This window comes from Micromys minutus (assembly GCF_963924665.1).
Source record: "Micromys minutus genome assembly, chromosome: 2".
NCBI classification, from domain to species: domain Eukaryota; kingdom Metazoa; phylum Chordata; class Mammalia; order Rodentia; family Muridae; genus Micromys; species Micromys minutus.
In genome coordinates, this window is record NC_137971.1 from 53,592,070 (window position 1) to 53,611,527 (window position 19,458).

Consider the following 19,458-nt stretch of genomic DNA (forward strand, 5'->3'; position numbering starts at 1 on the left):
AGTCCATAGCTTTTCCTCTATATTTTCCCCTGTGGGTCTCACTGTAGACCAGTCTGTGTCTGGATAGTCCTAGGCTCTGGCTCAGGCTTGTGTCTGTTCTGTAGATTATCTCTGTGTCAGTCATCAGATCCCAACACCCTCGGGATCACAAGTCCCTTGTCCTAAGCCTGGGTTGCGGAGGAGGGAGCCGCTAGGGAAAGGGGGAGGCGGGGCTCTGGCATGAGTCTAAGATGCCCTGCCCCGGGCATGGCTAGGCTCACTATATAAGGACAAGCCACTTGCCACAGTGTGTTGTGCCTCCACCACTGCAGAACTCCCTCGTTCTTTGCTCACCTGCCCACCTGCCTAACCTGGTCCAGTTGCTGCTACCAGCAGGTACCCCGGTTCCTGCCCTACCCCATGGGAGTCAGGGAGTGGGGATGAGTGGGGACATGGGTTGGGGACCCTGGGAGCTTGTAGAGCTTACCACTAACTTTACACATTCATGGGAACCCTGGTCACCCCACCACCACCACTGCAGGGGCTGAGCCAACAAACACCCCAGTTCCCAGCATAGCTGATGTAACCAGGGGTTGGAGGACTCTCAGATGTGTGGCTCTTGGGGTCCATGGAGCAGAAATTCCTCTTTTTCCTTGAGGGTGGGGGTGGGGTAGGGACAGGACAGAGGGTATATGGACTCCTTGAAGTCTTAAGGGCAGAAAGGGGCCAGATTACCCTGATCCCTGTTTTGTTTCTCTGTCCCCTAGTCTCTCTGCCTCTCTACCTCCAAGATGGTGAGTCTCTTGTGGTCCCTTTCCATAAAGATCCAAGTCCCAGGATAGAGGGAGGGCAAGGACTGGCACCCAGAAACCTAGCCGAGGACTGTCAGCTTACACCCCATAACAAGCTTCACCATTTGACCCTACCCAGTGTGCCAGGCACTTACCTATGCCATGTCATCCCCAGGAGGTAGGTGCTGTCAGCCCAATATGGTTCCTCATTCCAATAGCACCTATGGAGTACCGCCTATCTGCCCAGCACTGGTCTGGGTTTGGGGACACAAAGATGAGCCATGAGTCCATGATATCAGAGTATTTTCCTAGGAAAGGACACAAACAAGTCAGCCCTGGTGTCCTGAGATGCAAGTGAAGGTCTGAGGTGCAGACCTTGAATGTCTGGGCCTTAGCTTACAGTTTTTGAGCCAATAGATGATTTCCCTAGGCAAGTCAGAACCCATGGGTGGAAATAAGACAGGCACCAGGTAGCCACCAAGCCAGAGAGAGCTAATGACTGTTCAACATGGATGGCTCAGCCTGTCTCCTGAAAGACAGGCCCAGTTGCCACACTTGTATAGGCCAAGATACTACAAGGAGTAATGTCCCCATTTCCTTCACTCTGAGGCTCCCAGTCTCAGAGAGGGGGTAGGGTGTCTTCTTCCTGCAGACTTCCTGCAAAGAAAATAGTGCCAGAACCCCATACACTTGTAGACATATTGAATCAGGTGTGGTGACACATGCTTTTAATCCCAGCCATTTGGGAGTCTGAAGCAAAAGGATTGTCAGTTCAAGGCCAACCTGAGCTACACAGTAAACCAATCACCCAACCAGGTGCACACCTGTAATCTCACTGCTTGGGAGGTGGGGTGCCTTTAGTTTGAGGTCAACCTGATCTAAAAAGCAAAAAAATCTGTCTCAAAAAAAAGAAAAGGAAAAACGAAGAAGAAAAAGGAGCAAAAGGAGGGACTGAAGTTGCAAGGCAGTTGGTAGAGTGCTGGCTCAGTCTACCTGAGGCTGAGTTCTACCCATAGCACCATGTAAACCTGCTGTGGCAGAACATGCCTATAATCCCAACGCTCAGGAGGTAAAGATATGTGGATCAGAAGTTGAAGGTCATTCTCCACTACACAGAGCTTGTGGCCAGCCTCAGCTACATATAACCCTGTCTCTAAACAAAACAAAATGCCAATAATAAAAAGGGTGCCAGCCTTCACCAAGAGGTGTCACATCATCTGGGTGCTGAGGAAAAAAATAAATTCTAATAAGTAACAGTAAAAACTCCATGATGGTAGATGAGTCACTGAGTCCTGGAGAAAACAGGGCTAGACCTTGGTTGAAGTATTTCAGTTTGGAAACATCTGTGTGGACCAGTTACAGTGTGTCAGCTGGGATTGTAGCAACAAGATGACAAAGCCCAGGCTCCTATGATCCCAGCTAGGACAGACAGACCCTGGCTGTAATAGGGGCCAGCAGTCCAATGGGAAATATGTCCCTTCCCATTCGCTGGCCCAAGACACCACATTTATCAGTGTACCTAGCCACAGTTTCCACTTGGCAAGCCTTCCCTCCCCCCAACTCCTTCCTCTTTTGGTCCTTTGAACTTGACCCAGGTGGGAAGACTGGGAGGCTGGCTTGTACCATTGAGTGATTTAAGATACTCTTTTGATAATCCTGCCCAAAACATACTGTTTCTGCCTCCTGCTCAGCTCAGCCTGGATCCACTGAGTACAGAGTGGGACTATCCTCTGGGCTCCAAGGACCTGGATGGAAAGGAAGAACCACAGAAAGGAGGTGCTGGCCTGCCACCCACAGGCTGCTTCCCTGGGCCCTGGTGCCAGGATGTTAACCTGGATTGCAAGGGCTCCCCAGAAGAGGCTGAGGCTCGGGTCTGGACTGTACACTACTACGGTCTCCTTCAGAGCTGTCTGCAGCAAGCTGGCCTTCCTGAGACCCAGGACCGCAGCCAGGCACCTCGTACAGGTGCCTCAGGGCTCGGAAAAAAAAAAAACCGGGTCTCCAAGAGACAGGGAGGGACCTTCAGTTCAGTTGCTTCCCTTTGTCTGTCCAGGTTGGCTCCTCCCCCAGGCTGTGGTTCCATCTAAAGGCAAAACCAGAGGGCCTAAGGGCAGGCAGGTCATGTCTCCAAGGACATCAGGTCAGGGCTCCCCACCATGTCCCACCCTACCCATCCTGCTCCCCGGAAATCCACGATATCATTTGCATATTCTGTGGAGCTGAAACTTCTAGAGCGATGTCTTAGGAGATGCTATGGATGCAGCTGAGCAGTTGCGATCCCAAGATGCCTCCTTGTTTCATAGATCAGGTGGGTCATGAATAATTTTGTGTGGACCAAATGATCTTCAGCTAGAATACATGAGAATCACAGACTCATTCCCATCACACAGACTGGAAAACTGAGGCTTAGAGAAACAGTGGCCTTTCTGAGGTCATGTGCAAAATACAGGTTAGATTCCTCCTCCAGTGCCTTCTGGATCAGATGCAGATAAAACAGAACCAGTCTCAAGGCAGGGATTTCGGGCATCTCCCCTTTCATATTCAGCTCCCTCTGTCTTCTCATTTGACCCCTAAGAAGGACCTGGGAGGCCTAAGGGTGAGGGTGGGAATGTGGGAATAGGGGAAAGTGGGCAGAAGGGGAGCAAGAGGAGGATCCTTGCTGAATGTGGCAATATTCTCTTCCCCCAGGCTGCCCTGGGGCAGAGGTGACCTTGTGCATTCTGGGTTCCCCCAGCACCTTCCTTTCTCTGTTGCTGGAGGGTGGGGTCCAGAGCCCTGGTGAGTATGTGCCCAAGTTTCCTACCCTCTCCTACAGAAAGGGCAGCCCTGACCTAGACCAGCCACATCCCAAAATACCCACCAACCTTGGCAACTGCCTGCATTCTACAGGACCAGCTGCCATGCTCTGAATAGGGGTGGGTTCTGGGAGTCGCTGACCCCCATGACACAGAAGCCGGGACTGTGGGTGGAGGGTGTCGGCACTACTAAGCATTCCCTGGCGAGCCACCTTCCTCCATTTGTCCACAGGAAACATGCTCCTTTGCCTGTCCCCTGCCTGGCTGATGAAGGAGGCAACTCCAGGCCAAGAGGGTGAGGCAGCCCTGTTGGTGTCCAAAGCTGTGAGCTTCTATCCAGGGGGCCTAACATTCCTGGATGATTTTGTTCCCCCTCGGCATGCCACCTACTTCCTGGCAGGCCTGGGGCCAGAATCTGGCCATGGCAAGGAGGCAGCAGAGCTGGCTCGGAATCTCACTTGCCCCACAGGAGCTTCGTCAGAGCTGGCACGGCTGCTGGAGGACCGGCTGCTGATGAGGTGGTTGCTGTCCCAGCAGAGCGGTGTGGCAGTGCCAGCTACCCTGGCTTTCACTTATAGGCCTCCAGGGCTCCTTCGGGGAGGGGATGCCAGCCCTGGACTACGGCTGGTGGAGCTCAGTGGGAAGGAGGGCCAGGAAACACTGGTGAAAGAGGAAGTAGAGGCCTTTGTGCACTCCAAGGCCTTGGGTGATGCTTCACAGGTAACAATAGGTCCTTCTCTGCACCGAGGTCTGTGTGGGCACCTGCAGGAGGGAACCCATGTTGTGATTATCAAATCCTGCTGGGAAATCCCCAACTCTTAGCTCTGCCCCATTTCTCCATAGCAGTGCCCTGTGCCCTCCTACCTCAGTTTACTTACTGGCACCTGTGGCATGAGCATCCTACCATTCAGACACGAGATAGTAGTGGTGAGGAAGGGCCTTTTTCTTTTTTGCTGTAGGTGGCTGTGAGGCTAAGTGGCTGGCGCTGGCGGGGACAACAGGTGTTGCCTCTGCACCTGCGGGTAGAGCCATCCACAGTGGTGAACACAGTGCTGGGATTGCTGGAGAAGCTGGAGGAGGAGGAGAGTGTTCTCGTGGAGGCGATGTGCCCACCCGTCCGGCTGCCCTTACCAGGTTCTCGCCTGAGCCAGCCAGAAATTGGGAGCAGAGACTGACCTCTAGACCTCTTGTGGGCTTAGACTTCTCATGTTCCTCCAGGCAGTCCTGCACCTGGCCCTGAGCTGGCTGTGCGTATCTGTGCAGTGGTGTGTCGGATTCAGGGTGATAGGCCCCTACTGAGTAAGGTGAGAATGGCTCAGGTCTAGGGCATAGACCTGTCCACCCTAGCTCTGCCTAACCCCACTGCTCTGATGAAGGCCTGCCTGGTGCAGAGAGGATAGGATTTGGGGGGAGAAATTGGTTACTTCCAAGGGGACTCCTCGGGCTGACACTTTTTTTTCCCTCAACCTTCTTTAACCCTTCTGTATCAGGAGCCCAAGCTCTTGTGCTTAATCTCTGTTCCTTGTCCTGGGGACCTGATTCCCTTCCCAAGATGTTTCTCCTTACAGAAGAAACTAACTCAGGGTTAGTTCCATAGGAAGATGCCAAGCTGAGGAACCCAGGAAGGCTTGGGGGACCTCGGGTACTCAGCAGACGTTTAGGGGAGATGATGAAGGTTTTCCAAGAAACATGCTAAGGCTAGGAAAAAAACAGGGTACCTATAGCAGGTTGGAGCAAGCATGTTTGTAATCTTCGAGCTTAACCCTGAGGGATCTGAGCACCAGATGGCCAGTGAAGCTGAGAATGATTTGTAAAGTTTAGGTCTTAAGAAAGAAGGGGGTTCCTGAAGTGCAGGGAAGGTGGGGCCTGGATCTTGGTGTAGGGAAGATGCGCAGGCGTCAAAGGGGTACTTAGAAAGGTGAGTTTTGGCAGGGCTTCTCCCAGGCCAGCCCCTTCTGAACTGCCCTGTGGTCAGGTGGTGTGTGGCGTGGGCCGTGGGGATCGACCGGTGCGGCACCACTATACCCTGCCGAGGACACTGGGGGTGGCGCTGGCCCAGTGCGGCCTGGAAGAGGAGGCGCAGGTGGCGCTTCTGGAGCAGGGCATCAAACAAGCAGCTGAAGCCGCGTTGGCCGCAGTGCTGGCCCTGGAAGCCGGACTGAGCGTGGAGCAGCGCGGTGGACGCCAAGTGCACACTGACTTCCTCGGTGAGCACGGGAGGCGTGGCTCGGGCTGGGCAGCTTGGGCGGCGTGGGGACGGGGTTGAGAGGAACTCAGTCCGCGCATTCTTGCCCGTTCCAGGCGTAGACTTCGTTCTCACAGTGGTCGGACGCACGCTGACTTCCGTGGTCCTTAAGCTGAACACTGGCCTGTGCCTAGAGGCATGCGGCGCGCTTGAGGGGCTGTGGGCCGTGCCACGCCTGAGATGCTCAGCTGAGGAGGCAGCTGCAGCACCACTAGTGGAGACCATGTTGCGGCGCTCAGGGCGCCACCTCATGGAAGGCAAGGAGTTGCTGGTAGTCGGCGCAGGCGGCGTCAGCAAGAAATTCGTGTGGGAGGCGGCGCGGGACTACGGACTGAAGGTGGGCGGGGCGCAGCCCAAATCGTGTTCTGATTGGTGGGGGCTATGAATGGGCGGGACTAGTTCTTCAGGCCAGAGTGGCCGCTTTCCGGGGGCGGGCCTTCCTGGTGAGGGGCGGGCCCTGCTGCTGTGTGAATGGCCACTCAGAAAAACAAAGGAAAAGAAGAGGTGGAAAAAAATAGGCTGAAATGGGCAAGAGACTGGCGGTATTGCAGATTAACAGAGGAGCTCACTTCTCTATTTTATTTACTTTTGAGAAAAAGTCTCACGATAAATCCTGATTGACTGGAATTTTCAATGTAAATCAGGCTAGCCTCAAACTCCTAGAGATCTTCCTGCCTTTTCCACCCTAATCTAGAATTAGAGCGTGCACCACCAGGCTCAGATTTTTTTTTTCTTGCTGTCTTAGCGATTAAATTAGGACCTTGCATATACTATGGGAAAAAGCTCTCTATCCCTGAGCTAGAGCCCTGGATTTCATTATTTTTATCTATTGATTTATTTTTAATTTTATCTATTGATTTATTTTTAATTGTATGTGTATGGGTATTTTGCCTGCAAGTATGTTTATGCACCATGTACGTGCTTGGTGTCCACAGAGGCCAGGAAAGGGCGTCGATCCCCTAGAACCGGATTACAGGCTGTTGTGAGTTGTCATGTTGGTGCTGAGAATCAAACCTGGACCTCTGGAGGAGCAGCCAGGGCTCTTCACTGCTGAGCCATCTCTCCAGCACCGATTTATTTTGCTTTTTAATTTTTATGTGCTTGGGTCTGAAGTATGTATCTGTACAAGTGTGTGCAGGTGTCAGTGGAGTCCAGGAGAAGGTGTCATCAGATCCAGAGTCACCTTATGTGGGTGCTAAACACTCTGGTTCTCTGCAAAAGCAACAAGTACCCTTAATGCCTGAGTCATCTCTCCAGCCCTCAGTGTTTGGGGATCTTTGAGATATGTTCTCATATAACTCATGATGGCTTCAAACTCCTTATATAGCTGAAGCTTGCTTTGAATTAGTCCTCCTACCTCCACCTCCAGATTCTGGGATTTAGGAGTGTTATTTTATATTTATATTTTTGTTTATTTTAGTAATTATTTATGTCAGATATGGCTCAGACTGACCTGAAACTTAATAAGAAAATCAGGCTGGCCTTGAACTTTCTGAGATCCTCCTGCCTCGGTCTTCCGAGTGCTGAGATTACTCTCTTCAGTTCCTCCTGCATACCTTTCTTCCCCAAGACATATCTTTCACTATGTAGCCCAGACTTGGCATTCATAACAGTCCTCTTACCTCAGCCTCCCAGGTGTTGGAATTAGCTACTAGGTCTTGAACATCTGGGTAAGGAAGAAGTTCAGTTCTGTCATAGGGGAAGATTTTTGAAGCTGAATCCTGCAACTTGGCACACAGGATCCTCCAGGAGGGAAATGAACACTTTATTGATTTCAAGTTACATTTATTGTTTGAAGAAGGCTAGGACTCACGTTGTAGGATCTGGAGTTAGCCAGGCAACATACATTATCATTTCTATTGAAACAGATAAGAAAGCTGAATCTTTCTTAGGCTGGCCCTTGTCCACCACTGCACAGTCCCTGGGGAATTCCCATAAGCCTTGGCATCACAGTTCTTACCTGATAGTATGTCAGTTGAAGGACTGACAGACTCCTGATGCCAAGTTACCTCACACACGGCCACTTCTCCCTCATCAGTGGCTGCTTCTGCTTTGAGTAGCAGCTATCTAGTGTCTCTGTTCACCTAGTAAAACACAAGCTTTAGGGACACGGGGCTCCTTGAGAGTGCAGAACTTCACATTACAGTGTTAGAATATGTGGAAGGGAGCCATTGCAGTACATTGAGCTTTATAGGGACAGCGATGGGGCAAGCAAGAGCCAGACGGGCACTGGGCGGCTCTGTGCCTCTCCGAGGAAAATCAACTAGACACGGGCAAAGGAGATCCTAAGAAGTCAAGAGGCAAAATGTCCTCATATGCATTCTTTGTGCAAACCTGCCGGGAGGAGCACAAGAAGAAGCACCCGGATGCTTCTGTCAACTTCTCAGAGTTCTCCAAGAAGTGCTCAGAGAGGTGGAAGACCATGTCTGCTGAAGAAAAGGGGAAATTTAAAGATATGGCAAAGGCTGACAAGGCTCGTTATGAAAGAGAAATGAAAACCTACACCCCCCAAAGAGGAGACCAAAAAGAAGTTCAAGGACACCAAGAGGACTCCTTTTGCCTTCTTCTTGTTCTGTTCTGAGTACCACCCAAAAATCAAAGGCGAGCATCCTGACTTATCCATTGGTGATGTTGCAAAGAAACTAGGGGAGATGTGGAACAACATTGCAGAGAATGACAAGCAGCTATGAGAAGAAGGCCGCCAAGCTGAAGGAGAAGTACGAGAAGGACATTGCTGCCTACAGAGCTAAAGGAAACCCTGATGCAGCAAAAAAGGGGTGGTCAAGGCTGAAAAGAGCAAGAAAAAGAAGGAAGAGGAAGATGCGGAGAAGGATGAAGAGGAGGAAGAAGAGGAAGACAAAGATGAAGATGAATAAGTTGGTTCTAGAACAGTTTTTTTTCCTTGTCTATAAAGCATTTAACCCTTCTGTATACAACTCATCACTTTTAAAGGAAAAAAAACTGAAATGTAAGGTTGTGTAAGATTTGTTTTTAAACTGTACAGTGTCTTTTTTAATATAGTTAACACACTACCAAATGTGTCTTTAGATAGCCCTGTCCTGGTGGTATTTTCAACAGCCACTAACCTTGCCTGGTACAGTCTGGGCGTTATAAGTTGGCATGGAAATTTAAAACAGGTTCTTGTTGGTGCACAGCACAAATTAGTTATATATGGGGGACAGTAGTTTGGTTGGTTTTTTTTCTTTTGGCTTTATTTTCTTTTGCTTTGTTTTTTCATATTCAGTTGTCTTTGATGCAGCTTATATGAAGATAATTGTTGTCCTGTTAACTGAATATCACTCTGTGACTGAAAAAAAAGTGGCTGTTTTGTTGACATTCTGAACACTTCTAAGTAAATACAATATTTTTTATTAAAAAAAAAAAAGAATATGTGGAAGGAATGATAAGCAAGCCCCAAGCCTTGATGGCTGGTCTCTAAGCCCTGGAGGAAAGCTGCTTGTGAGCATGTTCTTCTTCTTCTTTTTAAGGTTTAATTATTTTTATTTATGAGTACACTGTTGCTGTCTTCAGACACACCAGAAGAGGGCATCAGATCCCATTACAGATGGTTGTGAGCCACCATGTGATTGCTGGGAATTGAACTCAGGACCTCTGTAAGAATAGTTGGTGCTCTTAACCACTGAGCCATCTTGCCAACTCTTGTGAACATACTCTAATAAGCCCTCTGGTGTACTTTTCTTGCACCCTGCTCCTCTCACCCAGCCTGCCCTTTTCTCCTTAAGTTTTTTTTTTTTTTCCTGACTTCCCTTCCATCCAAGCTGAAGAAGGTGTCTTACCTCTGCACATTTATTCAAGTCATCAATAAACACATATTGAGCACTTGGTGTCTACCTCTGTTGAAAACCATCCTGTATCCATGACCCAACACCTGCTCATATGGCTGTCCCTCTGCTTCGTTTCAGCTGCATCTGGTGGAATCAGACCCCAACCACTTTGCATCCCAGCTGGTCCAGACCTTCATCCACTTTGATGTGACTGAACACCGGAAGGATGAGGAGAATGCACAGCTGCTGGCTGAGCTGGTACGGACACGGAACCTGAAGCTAGATGGCTGTTTCTCCTTCTGGGATGACTGCTTGGTGCTTACTGCTCTCCTCTGCCGTGAGCTGGGTCTGCCCTGCAGCCCCCCAGCTGCCATGTGCTTGGCAAAGCAAAAGAGCCGCACCCAGCTACATCTATTGCAATGCCAGGGCCCACCCTGGCCTTCTACTTCCCTCCATGCCGTGGCCTGCTGCCCATTGGAAAGTGAGGCTGATGTGGAGAAGGCCATTTACCAGGTGCCCCTGCCAGGTGTGATGAAACTGGAATTTGGGTCAGGAGCAGTAGGCGTGCAGCTGGTGAAGGATGGGCCACAGTGCCATGAGCACTTCTCCCGGATCCTCCGTGACTTGCAGGGTGAGGCTGACCACCCAGGCATTGGGCTGGGCTGGGGCAATGCTATGCTGCTGATGGAGTTTGTTGAGGGCACAGAGCATGATGTGGACCTGGTGGTGTTCGGTGGACGGTTGCTGGCTGCTTTTGTCTCTGATAATGGCCCCACGAGGCTGCCTGGCTTCACAGAGACTGCAGCCTGCATGCCCACTGGGCTCGCACCAGAGCAGGAGGCCCAGATGGTGCAGGCAGCTTTTCGCTGCTGCCTGGGCTGTGGGCTGCTAGATGGGGTTTTCAATGTGGAGCTCAAGATGACTGGGGCTGGGCCAAGGCTCATCGAGATCAACCCTCGAATGGGAGGGTTCTACCTTCGAGACTGGATTCTGGAGCTCTATGGTGTGGATTTGCTTCTGGCTTCTACAATGGTAGCCTGCGGCCTGCAGCCTGCTTTGCCTGCCCACCCTCGTGCCCGTGGCTACCTAGTGGGCATCATGTGCCTGGTGTCCCAGCACCTACAGCTGCTGAGTTCCCCTGGCAGTCGAGAGACTCTGCAAGCCCTCCATGACCAGGGTCAGTTACGACTCAACCTGCTGGAGGAGGCCCTGATACCTGGCCAGTATGAGGAGCCCTACTGTAATGTGGCTTGTGCTGGGCCCAGCCCTGCTGAGGCCCGTCACCGCCTGCTAGGCATCTGCCAGGGCTTGGGCATTGACAGGCCCCATTACCCAGTTGCCCATTTCCTGTCTCATTTCAAATAGCACTGGGGTCAAAGAGCAGTAGGAATGAAGTGCTAGGGGAGGGGGTGTGATGCTCTGTTTCCCTGTTCCTCTTTCTGTCACTTTGCCCAAAACCTGGTTCAGCACACTCCTATGCCTCAGGTCTATTCCAGAACAGTAGAGCCATTTTGACATCAAAGTCTTCAGGATTCAAGGACCATAAAACAAGTATCAGGAATTTGCTGGGTCCTCTTGCCTTCCAGAAAGCCTCCATCTAGTCCCAGGTGTCCCCAAGACTCTAGCCTTTAAAGAACTAACAAATAGAGCTTCATCACCACATTGTCAGTTACCTAGCCCAGATGGGAGTGAGTGAAACCCTGGCTCCTCCTCCTTCACTCCTCCAACCCTCCGGGTTCACCTCTTCCTGTCACCTACACAAGGAGAGACCCTCCACCAACCCCTAGCCTTGGACAAAGGCCATGAAATCTGAGGTTAGCACACCAGTCTTTATGCAGCACAGCAGACCAGGACAGTTGTAGAGCTTGCTGAAAATGTCTGGCAGTGATTCACTGTGTCTGTTGGCCTGAGCAGTAAAAGCAAATGTCTGTCATCAGCAATAAGCATTTCCCTTCACACTTTTAGCAGACCCTAGTGCCCCATGCTACAAATGAGGAAGCAGGCTCAGAGAGAAAAAAATTACTGCCTCCAAGGTTCTGTCTCAATGGACGAGGACAGGATGCAAAGGCCAGCTTTCTCTGTTTACTGTTTTACGTGCTCAGTCAGCCTTCGGGTCCTTTCTATCTTCAGTCATAAGCAGCACTCAGACTCCTGTACACCTCCCTCCCATATATCATGCATGTTCCCCACCAGTTTTGTTGCTTTGGCCTCTGGCATACCTAACTAGCCTGCCCCTGGGACTTCCGAGTACCCACCTTTTCTCATTCTGGGAAGCTAGCTACTCTGTAAACACCTGTCTCTGCCCAGCACAGGAGCCATGGACAGCTCCCAAAATATGCCTACCCAAATAAAGACTTATAAACTAGTGAAGTATCTGGAATCCAGTTTGTTTTAGATAGTGCTCCCATTCAGTAGGTGGGGAGCTGGGAAGTGGGAGGGAGAGATGGAAACACATCCTATTGGCTGGGCCCCAGGGCTGACCTACATATAGGTATAAGGTAACCCCCTGGTCCAGACAGACTCCAATCAAAAGGCACGGGCATAGTTTGGGATAGAACCCAAGCAGTCAGGTTTGTGCGGCAAGTGATTTTACCCCTTGAACCATTTCACTAGTTCTCATCCATCCTTTCAACCATATTCTATTAAAGTATCTATTCTGAGTTAGGCAGCAGGAATACTCGGTATGTTTACATTAACAAAAGTCCATATTTAGATGTGTTGAGCCTTTCAGAACGGGAGCCTTATAACAAAGCCCAGGCAGTCGCCCAGAAAATGTCAGATTTGCAAGATCTTGAGCTTCAGGGAGGTTGTAAGGAGTGTCCCTAATACAATCTGCTGCTACCTAATACAATCGAACAGACACAACTTTGCTTTCAGGGCAGCTCACAGCTCTAAGAAGTGCTGAAGAGTTGCTATTTAAACCCAAACCTTCATACACCTGTAATTCTGCCCTTTAAATCTCACTTGCCCCAGAGTTAAAGTGAGAGCCTCTGTGCGTGCGGCTCGGATCAAGAGTTGGCCGAGGAGAAACCAACTAGGAAGATGATCTAGTAAAGCCTATTCATAAGGCTGCAGGATGGGCGGTCCAGATCTCTGGAACTACGATTCCCGAGAGGCTTTCTGACAGACGCCATCTTTTCTTCCCACCCGACTTGAGAGTGGGTGACGCTAGCTTGCGCCAACAGAGCGCGCGGCTGCTGTCGCGGAGAGATGACGTGAGCACAAGCTTGAGGCTGTCAGTCAGAGCGCCGCCTGGTCCGGGCCAAGGGTCCCGCGGGGCCGGCGGGGCCATGGCGGCCGTGTTTGATTTAGACTTGGAGACCGAGGAAGGGAGTGAGGGCGAGGGCGAACCGGAGTTCAACCCTGCGGTGAGTGTTTCCCTCCGGGCGCGACTGGACCCAGCTGGTTAACCAAAGCCCTGGCGCTCCCTACTGAGTGGTTTGTGGCACCTACAAACCCCGATCCTTCTCAGATCCAGCGCCAGTCCCAGCCCTTGGACCCGATCTCCCCTTTTTTTAATCCTTGGTCTATCCTTCCCAGCCTGTCCCCATCCCTGCTGCTGTCTTCCTATCCGTGGTCCTCTCCCCTGAGCCAAGTTTAGCCTAGGTTGAAAGGAGATGTTCTGGCACCTTTCATGGTTCTTATCACTTGGTTTCTCACAGGACGTGTGTCCCCTTGGCGAGTTAAGGGCTGCTGGCCTGGAGTGAGTGAGGGTCTTGCTTGGAGGGTGGGGGCATGGAATAGGGGGGCGGAACTTGGGGTACACTAGAGCCTTGCCCTTATTAACGTATTATATCTTTAGGACAGTGGGGCACTATGAGGAGGTGGAGCTGACAGAGAGCAGCGTCAACCTGGGCCCCGAGCGCATCGGACCCCACTGCTTTGAGCTACTGAGTGTGCTGGGCAAGGGGGGCTATGGCAAGGTACTAGCATCTCTTCCCCTCATGGTTACCTCATCTCTAGCCTGAAACAGCATACCATCCTTCACACCCAATAGGCTTGTAGTAAATCTGCTGAGTCTCTGATGGGATTCAGAGCTGGAAACCTGAGGGAGGGAAGGGCAGATCCTTTCAAAATCCGATGGAAATCTTTACTGTTCCACCCTTAAGCTGAGCTTAGAGCTTTTGGTCCCAATACTAGAGCTTTAGGGTGGGGCTTCTTGAAAATTGGACGTGGTCAGGGAAGTTAATCCAGTCTCCCCTGCCCTACAGGTGTTTCAGGTGAGAAAAGTGCAAGGCACCAACTTGGGCAAAATATATGCCATGAAAGTCTTGAGAAAGGTGAGTCATTTGCTCAGCCAGCAAAAACAGAGTAGCTGGCATCCCCGGCAGCCTGTGCCAGGGCTTGGAAAGACAGCCGGAAACATGATAAAGACAGTCCTTATCTTGGCACTTGCTGACTTAGTATCTGTTGTCAAATATCCATATATTTGAAGCAGTAATTCTTAAGTGAAAGCAACTTGCCTGCTAGGGTACATAGGGCAAGTTTTGAGTCTCAGGACTCATGAGGGCAGGTGGTATGGTTGGCATTCAGTGAATAGAAGCCCAGAATGCAGCTCAGCAGGAACCCGCAGCAAAGAATCCTCTGGCTTAGTGTGTCAGTAGTGTCAAATTTAGCTGAACTGGGTAGGTTACACCGTAGTCTCAGGACCTGAAGGGATAAAGCTGGAGGATCTGAGTAGTGGTGGACCACCCTGGATTACATAATAATTAACCTTGTCTCAGAAAACAAACAAAAAAGTCTCAAGGGTGAGAAACTGAGAGGATAAACCAGTTCCAGAAAAGTTTATTGCAGCAGAATTACAGAGAGATTCAAGTGACCAAAGATGGCAGAAGGTTAATGGCTGAAAAGCAAGCGAGAAAGACAGGAGTTGGGGGCAGTATTTAACTGTAACTGACTAATGAGCTCTCAGAAGTTCTAATCATCTTAATTATGTGTGCAAGAGACAGGGATATGCCAGGTGATGTATGGGTGTTTAGAGGCAGGGCAGAGCATAGGTAGGATACCCTGCTTACTGTCACTTATGCTCTTGAGACAAGGTCTCACTGAACCTGAAGCTAGGCTGGTGGCTAGCAAGCCCCAGAGATCTTCTGTGTCTTCCTCCCACAGACCCGGGTGCTGGCACACACAGCCATCCTTGGCTTTTATATTGGTACTGGAGATTTGAACTCAGATCTTCATGCTTTCATAGCATGCGCTTTTAACTTCTGAGTCTTATGCCCCCGTCCTCCCATTGCCTTTGTCATGATCAGACTTTGTCGAGGGGAAGACTGGAGGAGCTTCTAGAAAAAAAGGGGGCTCTTGGTGATAATGTTCACCCTTGGTACCCTGACTCTACGGTTGGTTACAGGTGGGATGACCATGATATCACTGCACAGCCATGGTCTATGCAGACCTAGAGTCTAGACAGTTATATACCCGGGTTGATTAGCTCCTCCTTTGTATAGTTGAATGTTGAGGTTGAGCATTCTGGAACAATAAATCAGCAGGACAAAAAGGAAAGCACTCTGGGTACTCACTCTGGGTACCTTCTAACTTACTCCTGTATCTCTAGGCCAAGATTGTATGCAGTGCCAAGGACACAGCACATACCCGGGCTGAGCGGAACATTCTAGAATCTGTAAAGCATCCCTTCATTGTAGAATTGGCCTATGCTTTCCAGACAGGTGGCAAACTCTACCTCATCCTGGAGTGCCTCAGTGGTAGGTGTGTGGGCTAGGCTGAGTAGTGTGTGTCAGGGAGCCAGCCTGGGAATGCTGGGTGGGGACTTAGGGAATCCTGAGAGGTATGATTGTAGAGGATGGCTAGGAGGCTCACACACCATGCCTGGCCATGTGTCCATCTGTCTGTCTCTCCATTTGTTCATTCATTCAGCAAACATCCATCGAGTGCCTAGTGTTTGTGGGGTGGGTGGGGCTGGTGGGACTTTGTATACATGTGATATCCAGAGAAAATTTCATTCACTTTTTGCTACCTTTCCTGCCTGTCCCCTGTGTGCCAGGCACCCAGTCAGGCCTCATCTAGCTTCACCCTTCTTCTTGGAAGTCTCATGGCTGTTTACTGTTTTTATAAGTTTTGGTTTTTGTTTGTTTGGTTTGGTTTTTTGTTTTGCTTTTGTTTTTTTGTTTTTGTGATTTTTTTTTTTGAGACAGGGTCTGCTTAGACCCTGACCTGCCTAGAACTTACTATATAGACGGTAATAGCCTTGAACTCAGGAGATCCACCTTGAATTTAGTTTCTCAAACTTAAGATCTCTGCCTGTCTTTGCATACTGAGTGCTGGTGTTAAAGGCGTGCGCTACACAACTTCCTGTTTTGTCTTTTGAGACTGGATCTTGCTAGATAGCATTGGCTGGCCTAGAACTCACTACATGAAACTCAGACCTTCCCTGCCACTGTCTGGGATTAAAAGCATGTGCCACTACACCCAGCAGGTCTGCTTCCAAACTAGGTTTGAGGTTCTAGCTTACCTGCGTTCTTGTATCACTCCACTATCTTGGTCATCTTCCTAGAGCATTCATCTCTAAACACCCAAACAAAGCCTTGGTCTTTTTGATCATGCCATTGCTCACCAAGAGTATTGATACCCATTCCTTCTACCTGTCTCCCCCGTACCAGCTGAATCCTATGAGCTTCTTCCTGCATGCTTGGCATCCCTTTCCACTCTATCAAGACACAAAGAGCTACACCTTCACTGCACTTCTCCATCATTGTATTGAGATTAGCTTCCTCTGCCCTCTATCATGAGGCTCTGAAGTTCCCAGAGCTGTTACCTTTGCCTGGCGTCCTAGAGCAGTGTCCACATGTCTGTCTTCCCATTAGACTGAGCATCCTGAGGGAAATGGCTGGGTCTCCTCAACTCTGCCCCAGCTTCACGCAGCACAGGGCCAGGCACCGAGTGAGTAGGCGACGGTAGATGTTTGCTGATTGAATTGAGTCCCCACGACAGCTCTGGGAGGCAGGTAGGGTGGGATCTACAAGTCCCATTTTTCTCTAGAAGAAACTGATGCTCAGATAGTAACGGGGCTGGGCCGAGTGCACAGCTGCTGATGTGCTTGTGTCACAGGTGGTGAGCTCTTCACACATCTTGAGCGAGAAGGCATCTTCCTGGAAGACACAGCCTGGTGGGTCTCTGGGGGTGCTTGTCCTTGCCTTTACCTGAACCTTTGCCCTGCCTTTACCTTGTCCTGTCTTTGCAGCTTCTACCTGGCAGAGATCACATTAGCCCTGGGCCATCTCCATTCCCAAGGCATCATTTACAGGGATCTCAAGCCTGAGAACATCATGCTCAACAGCCAGGGTGAGCATGTAATGCACACAAAGGCATTACATCGCTTGTCTTGCCAGGGTCTGCAGGGCAGGGCTGAGGAGCCCACAAGTAGGCCTGGCCATCTCATGGGCATCTCTTCAACATTCTTCCTCAGGCCACATCAAACTGACAGACTTTGGACTCTGCAAAGAGTCCATTCATGAGGGTGCTATCACTCACACCTTCTGTGGCACCATCGAGTACATGTAAGTAGCACCTGGCTGGCCAGGGTCTGGGAGAATAACCAGAGAGGGCCTGCCCTCACTGACAGTTCCACCCAGGGCCCCAGAGATTCTAGTGCGCACTGGTCACAACCGAGCCGTGGACTGGTGGAGCCTGGGAGCCCTGATGTACGACATGCTCACTGGATCGGCAAGTCCAGCTTCATTGGGAGCAGGGTGGGTGTTGGGGAGATCCCTTCCAGGCTGGGGCAGGACTGGGTGGGAGGACCCCTAGGCTGCCCTCACCTTCTGCCTTCTCCAGCCGCCCTTCACCGCAGAGAACCGGAAGAAAACTATGGATAAAATCATTAAAGGGAAGCTGGTGCTGCCCCCCTACCTCACCCCGGATGCCCGGGACCTTGCCAAAAAGGTGGGGCTCTTTCTCATCCAAGGACATGTTTCCATCTCTTCCCCTAAGCCCTGTCAGCAACTCTGTACGTATGATTGACTGTCCCTAGGCTCTGGGGGACAACCCCCCAAGCCCACCTGCCTATGAGAAACACTGGCTTTGGGATTCAGAACCCTGAGCTCAGGCCTGGGCTCTGAGTCCCTGAGCAGTACTGGATCTGTGTCTTTATCAGAAGAGTGTTCTTGTGAGTTAGCGCCAGTACCAGCCTGTTAGGGGAAGAGGAGTGCCATCAAGGCTTCCTGAAGAGGATACTATTAACCCAACTCTGAAACTACTGAGGAGTTCAGTGTGCAGAGGTCCTGTTCTAGATCTTATACCCTATTTCTGCTTGCTTTCTGCCCATTCTGGAGGCTGGGCACACACCATCCATTTCTCTCTACCCTTACTTCTTCCCTGTGCAGTTTCTGAAGCGAAATCCTAATCATCGAATTGGGGGTGGCCCAGGAGACGCTGCTGATGTGCAGGTGAGTTTGGTTTTGTCACCACTGGGGTCAATGGATGAAGTGGATTATAGCAGGGAGCTAGGCAAGTGAATAATTGACATTCCCTGGTACCCTCTACCCTCAGAGGCACCCCTTTTTCCGGCACATCAATTGGGATGACCTCTTGGCCCGTCGTGTGGATCCCCCCTTCAGGCCAAGTCTGGTGAGTATATTGGGGGGTCCTTTTGGCCACCTGGCATGTGGAGGTCCTGCTGTTTGGATTCCTTTAATTCCCCACGTGGTTCTCCCCACAGCAATCAGAAGAAGATGTGAGCCAGTTTGATGCACGATTCACACGGCAGACGCCAGTAGATAGTCCAGATGACACAGCCCTCAGTGAGAGTGCCAACCAAGCCTTCCTGGTGAGGGCCTGGGAGCTGTAGGGATCAGAACAAGAATTGTAGCTAGGGACTAAAGATGTCAGCATCACCTGGCCTGCCCTCTCCCCACAGGGCTTCACATATGTGGCACCTTCGGTCTTGGACAGCATCAAAGAGGGCTTCTCCTTCCAGCCTAAGCTGCGTTCCCCCAGACGCCTTAACAGCAGTCCCCGCACTCCCATCAGGTACCTAGGGACAGGGCAGGCATGTGGCTGGGGCAGGGTTCCCTAGCATAGACCAGTACCTGTGGGCTACTCTGGCCAAGCTTTTCTTTAAAGGCTAGCTTCAGGTTCATGCTCATTGTGGGACCCCAGTCCTTATACATTTGTGAGAGGCTGTTAAAGTGATAGTTTGTGGATGTACAATTTGTGTGCCCAAGTAGATAAAGAACCTAACCTCCCTTACCTGCTCCCTTACCTGACTAGGCCTAGGAGGCTCTGACTTTGCCTTTGTTTCTCTTGCAGCCCCCTCAAGTTTTCTCCCTTTGAGGGGTTCCGGCCCAGTCCTGGCCCACCAGAGCCTATGGAGCCATCTCTACCTCCACTCTTGCCACCACCATCATCACCACCACCCACAAGCACTGCCCCCCTTCCCATTCGTCCCCCCTCAGGAACCAAGAAGTCTAAAAAGGGACGGGGCCGCCCAGGGCGCTAGGAGAATAGAGGAAAAGGCAGCTGGGAGAACCTGGCTGGCTCCAACCTGCGGATGAGATTAGAGTGTGTCTTGTGTGTGGTAGGGTGAACCTTACAATCATGTACACAGAGGGCTGCAGGCTGCAGCCTTTGGACGTGGTTCCCAACCCCATCCCATCACAAGGGACTTGGCCTGTCTTTGGACCTGTGCTCTTGTAGGATTAAAGGACCGAATCATGGCAGAGTGGCTTTTGCTGGGCTTCAGGACACAAGAGTGGCTTGTTTAGGGAGAGGAAGGCATCTGAAAGGACCATGGACCTCCGTGTTTACCAAGTTTTATTTTCAGTATATCTGCCCAGTGCCTGTCTGGGGAACGGGTGGGGGTGTCAGTCTACAAAGCTCATGTGAGGGTGGGATGATGAAGGTCCAGG

General features: G+C 50.8%; 2 protein-coding genes across 7 annotated transcripts; both read left to right on the plus strand.

The window, feature by feature from the left end:
- The first annotated feature begins 302 nt into the window (after nucleotides 1-302).
- CARNS1 (carnosine synthase 1) lies at nucleotides 303-11,933 on the plus strand. 4 transcript variants are annotated; one of them, XM_080912446.1, is made up of 11 exons: nucleotides 303-375; nucleotides 747-773; nucleotides 2,462-2,735; nucleotides 3,459-3,548; nucleotides 3,798-4,285; nucleotides 4,525-4,699; nucleotides 4,784-4,869; nucleotides 5,541-5,772; nucleotides 5,867-6,147; nucleotides 9,734-9,853; nucleotides 10,109-11,933. In XM_080912446.1, the coding sequence occupies exons 2-11, from the start codon at nucleotides 771-773 to the stop codon at nucleotides 10,958-10,960; spliced, it is 2,601 nt and encodes an 866-aa protein (XP_080768572.1). In that variant the 5' UTR covers nucleotides 303-375; nucleotides 747-770; the 3' UTR covers nucleotides 10,961-11,933. The 4 variants fall into 4 exon arrangements, with proteins under 4 accessions (XP_080768572.1, XP_080768569.1, XP_080768570.1 ...); XM_080912443.1 differs by having other exon boundaries at nucleotides 9,734-11,933; XM_080912444.1 differs by having other exon boundaries at nucleotides 2,462-2,546; nucleotides 9,734-11,933.
- Nucleotides 11,934-12,809: 876 nt separating this feature from the next.
- On the plus strand, nucleotides 12,810-19,266 carry RPS6KB2 (ribosomal protein S6 kinase B2). 3 transcript variants are annotated; one of them, XM_080913560.1, is made up of 15 exons: nucleotides 12,810-12,963; nucleotides 13,258-13,298; nucleotides 13,398-13,518; nucleotides 13,807-13,875; nucleotides 15,150-15,297; nucleotides 16,661-16,718; nucleotides 16,794-16,894; nucleotides 17,019-17,109; nucleotides 17,185-17,275; nucleotides 17,387-17,494; nucleotides 17,935-17,997; nucleotides 18,101-18,178; nucleotides 18,270-18,377; nucleotides 18,468-18,603; nucleotides 18,860-19,266. In XM_080913560.1, exons 1-15 carry the CDS (start codon nucleotides 12,886-12,888, stop codon nucleotides 19,102-19,104), a joined length of 1,536 nt encoding a protein of 511 aa, XP_080769686.1. In that variant the 5' UTR covers nucleotides 12,810-12,885; the 3' UTR covers nucleotides 19,105-19,266. The 3 variants fall into 3 exon arrangements, with proteins under 3 accessions (XP_080769686.1, XP_080769684.1, XP_080769685.1); XM_080913558.1 differs by having other exon boundaries at nucleotides 18,468-18,580; XM_080913559.1 differs by having other exon boundaries at nucleotides 12,878-12,963; nucleotides 13,403-13,518; nucleotides 18,468-18,580.
- Nucleotides 19,267-19,458: the final 192 nt, after the last annotated feature.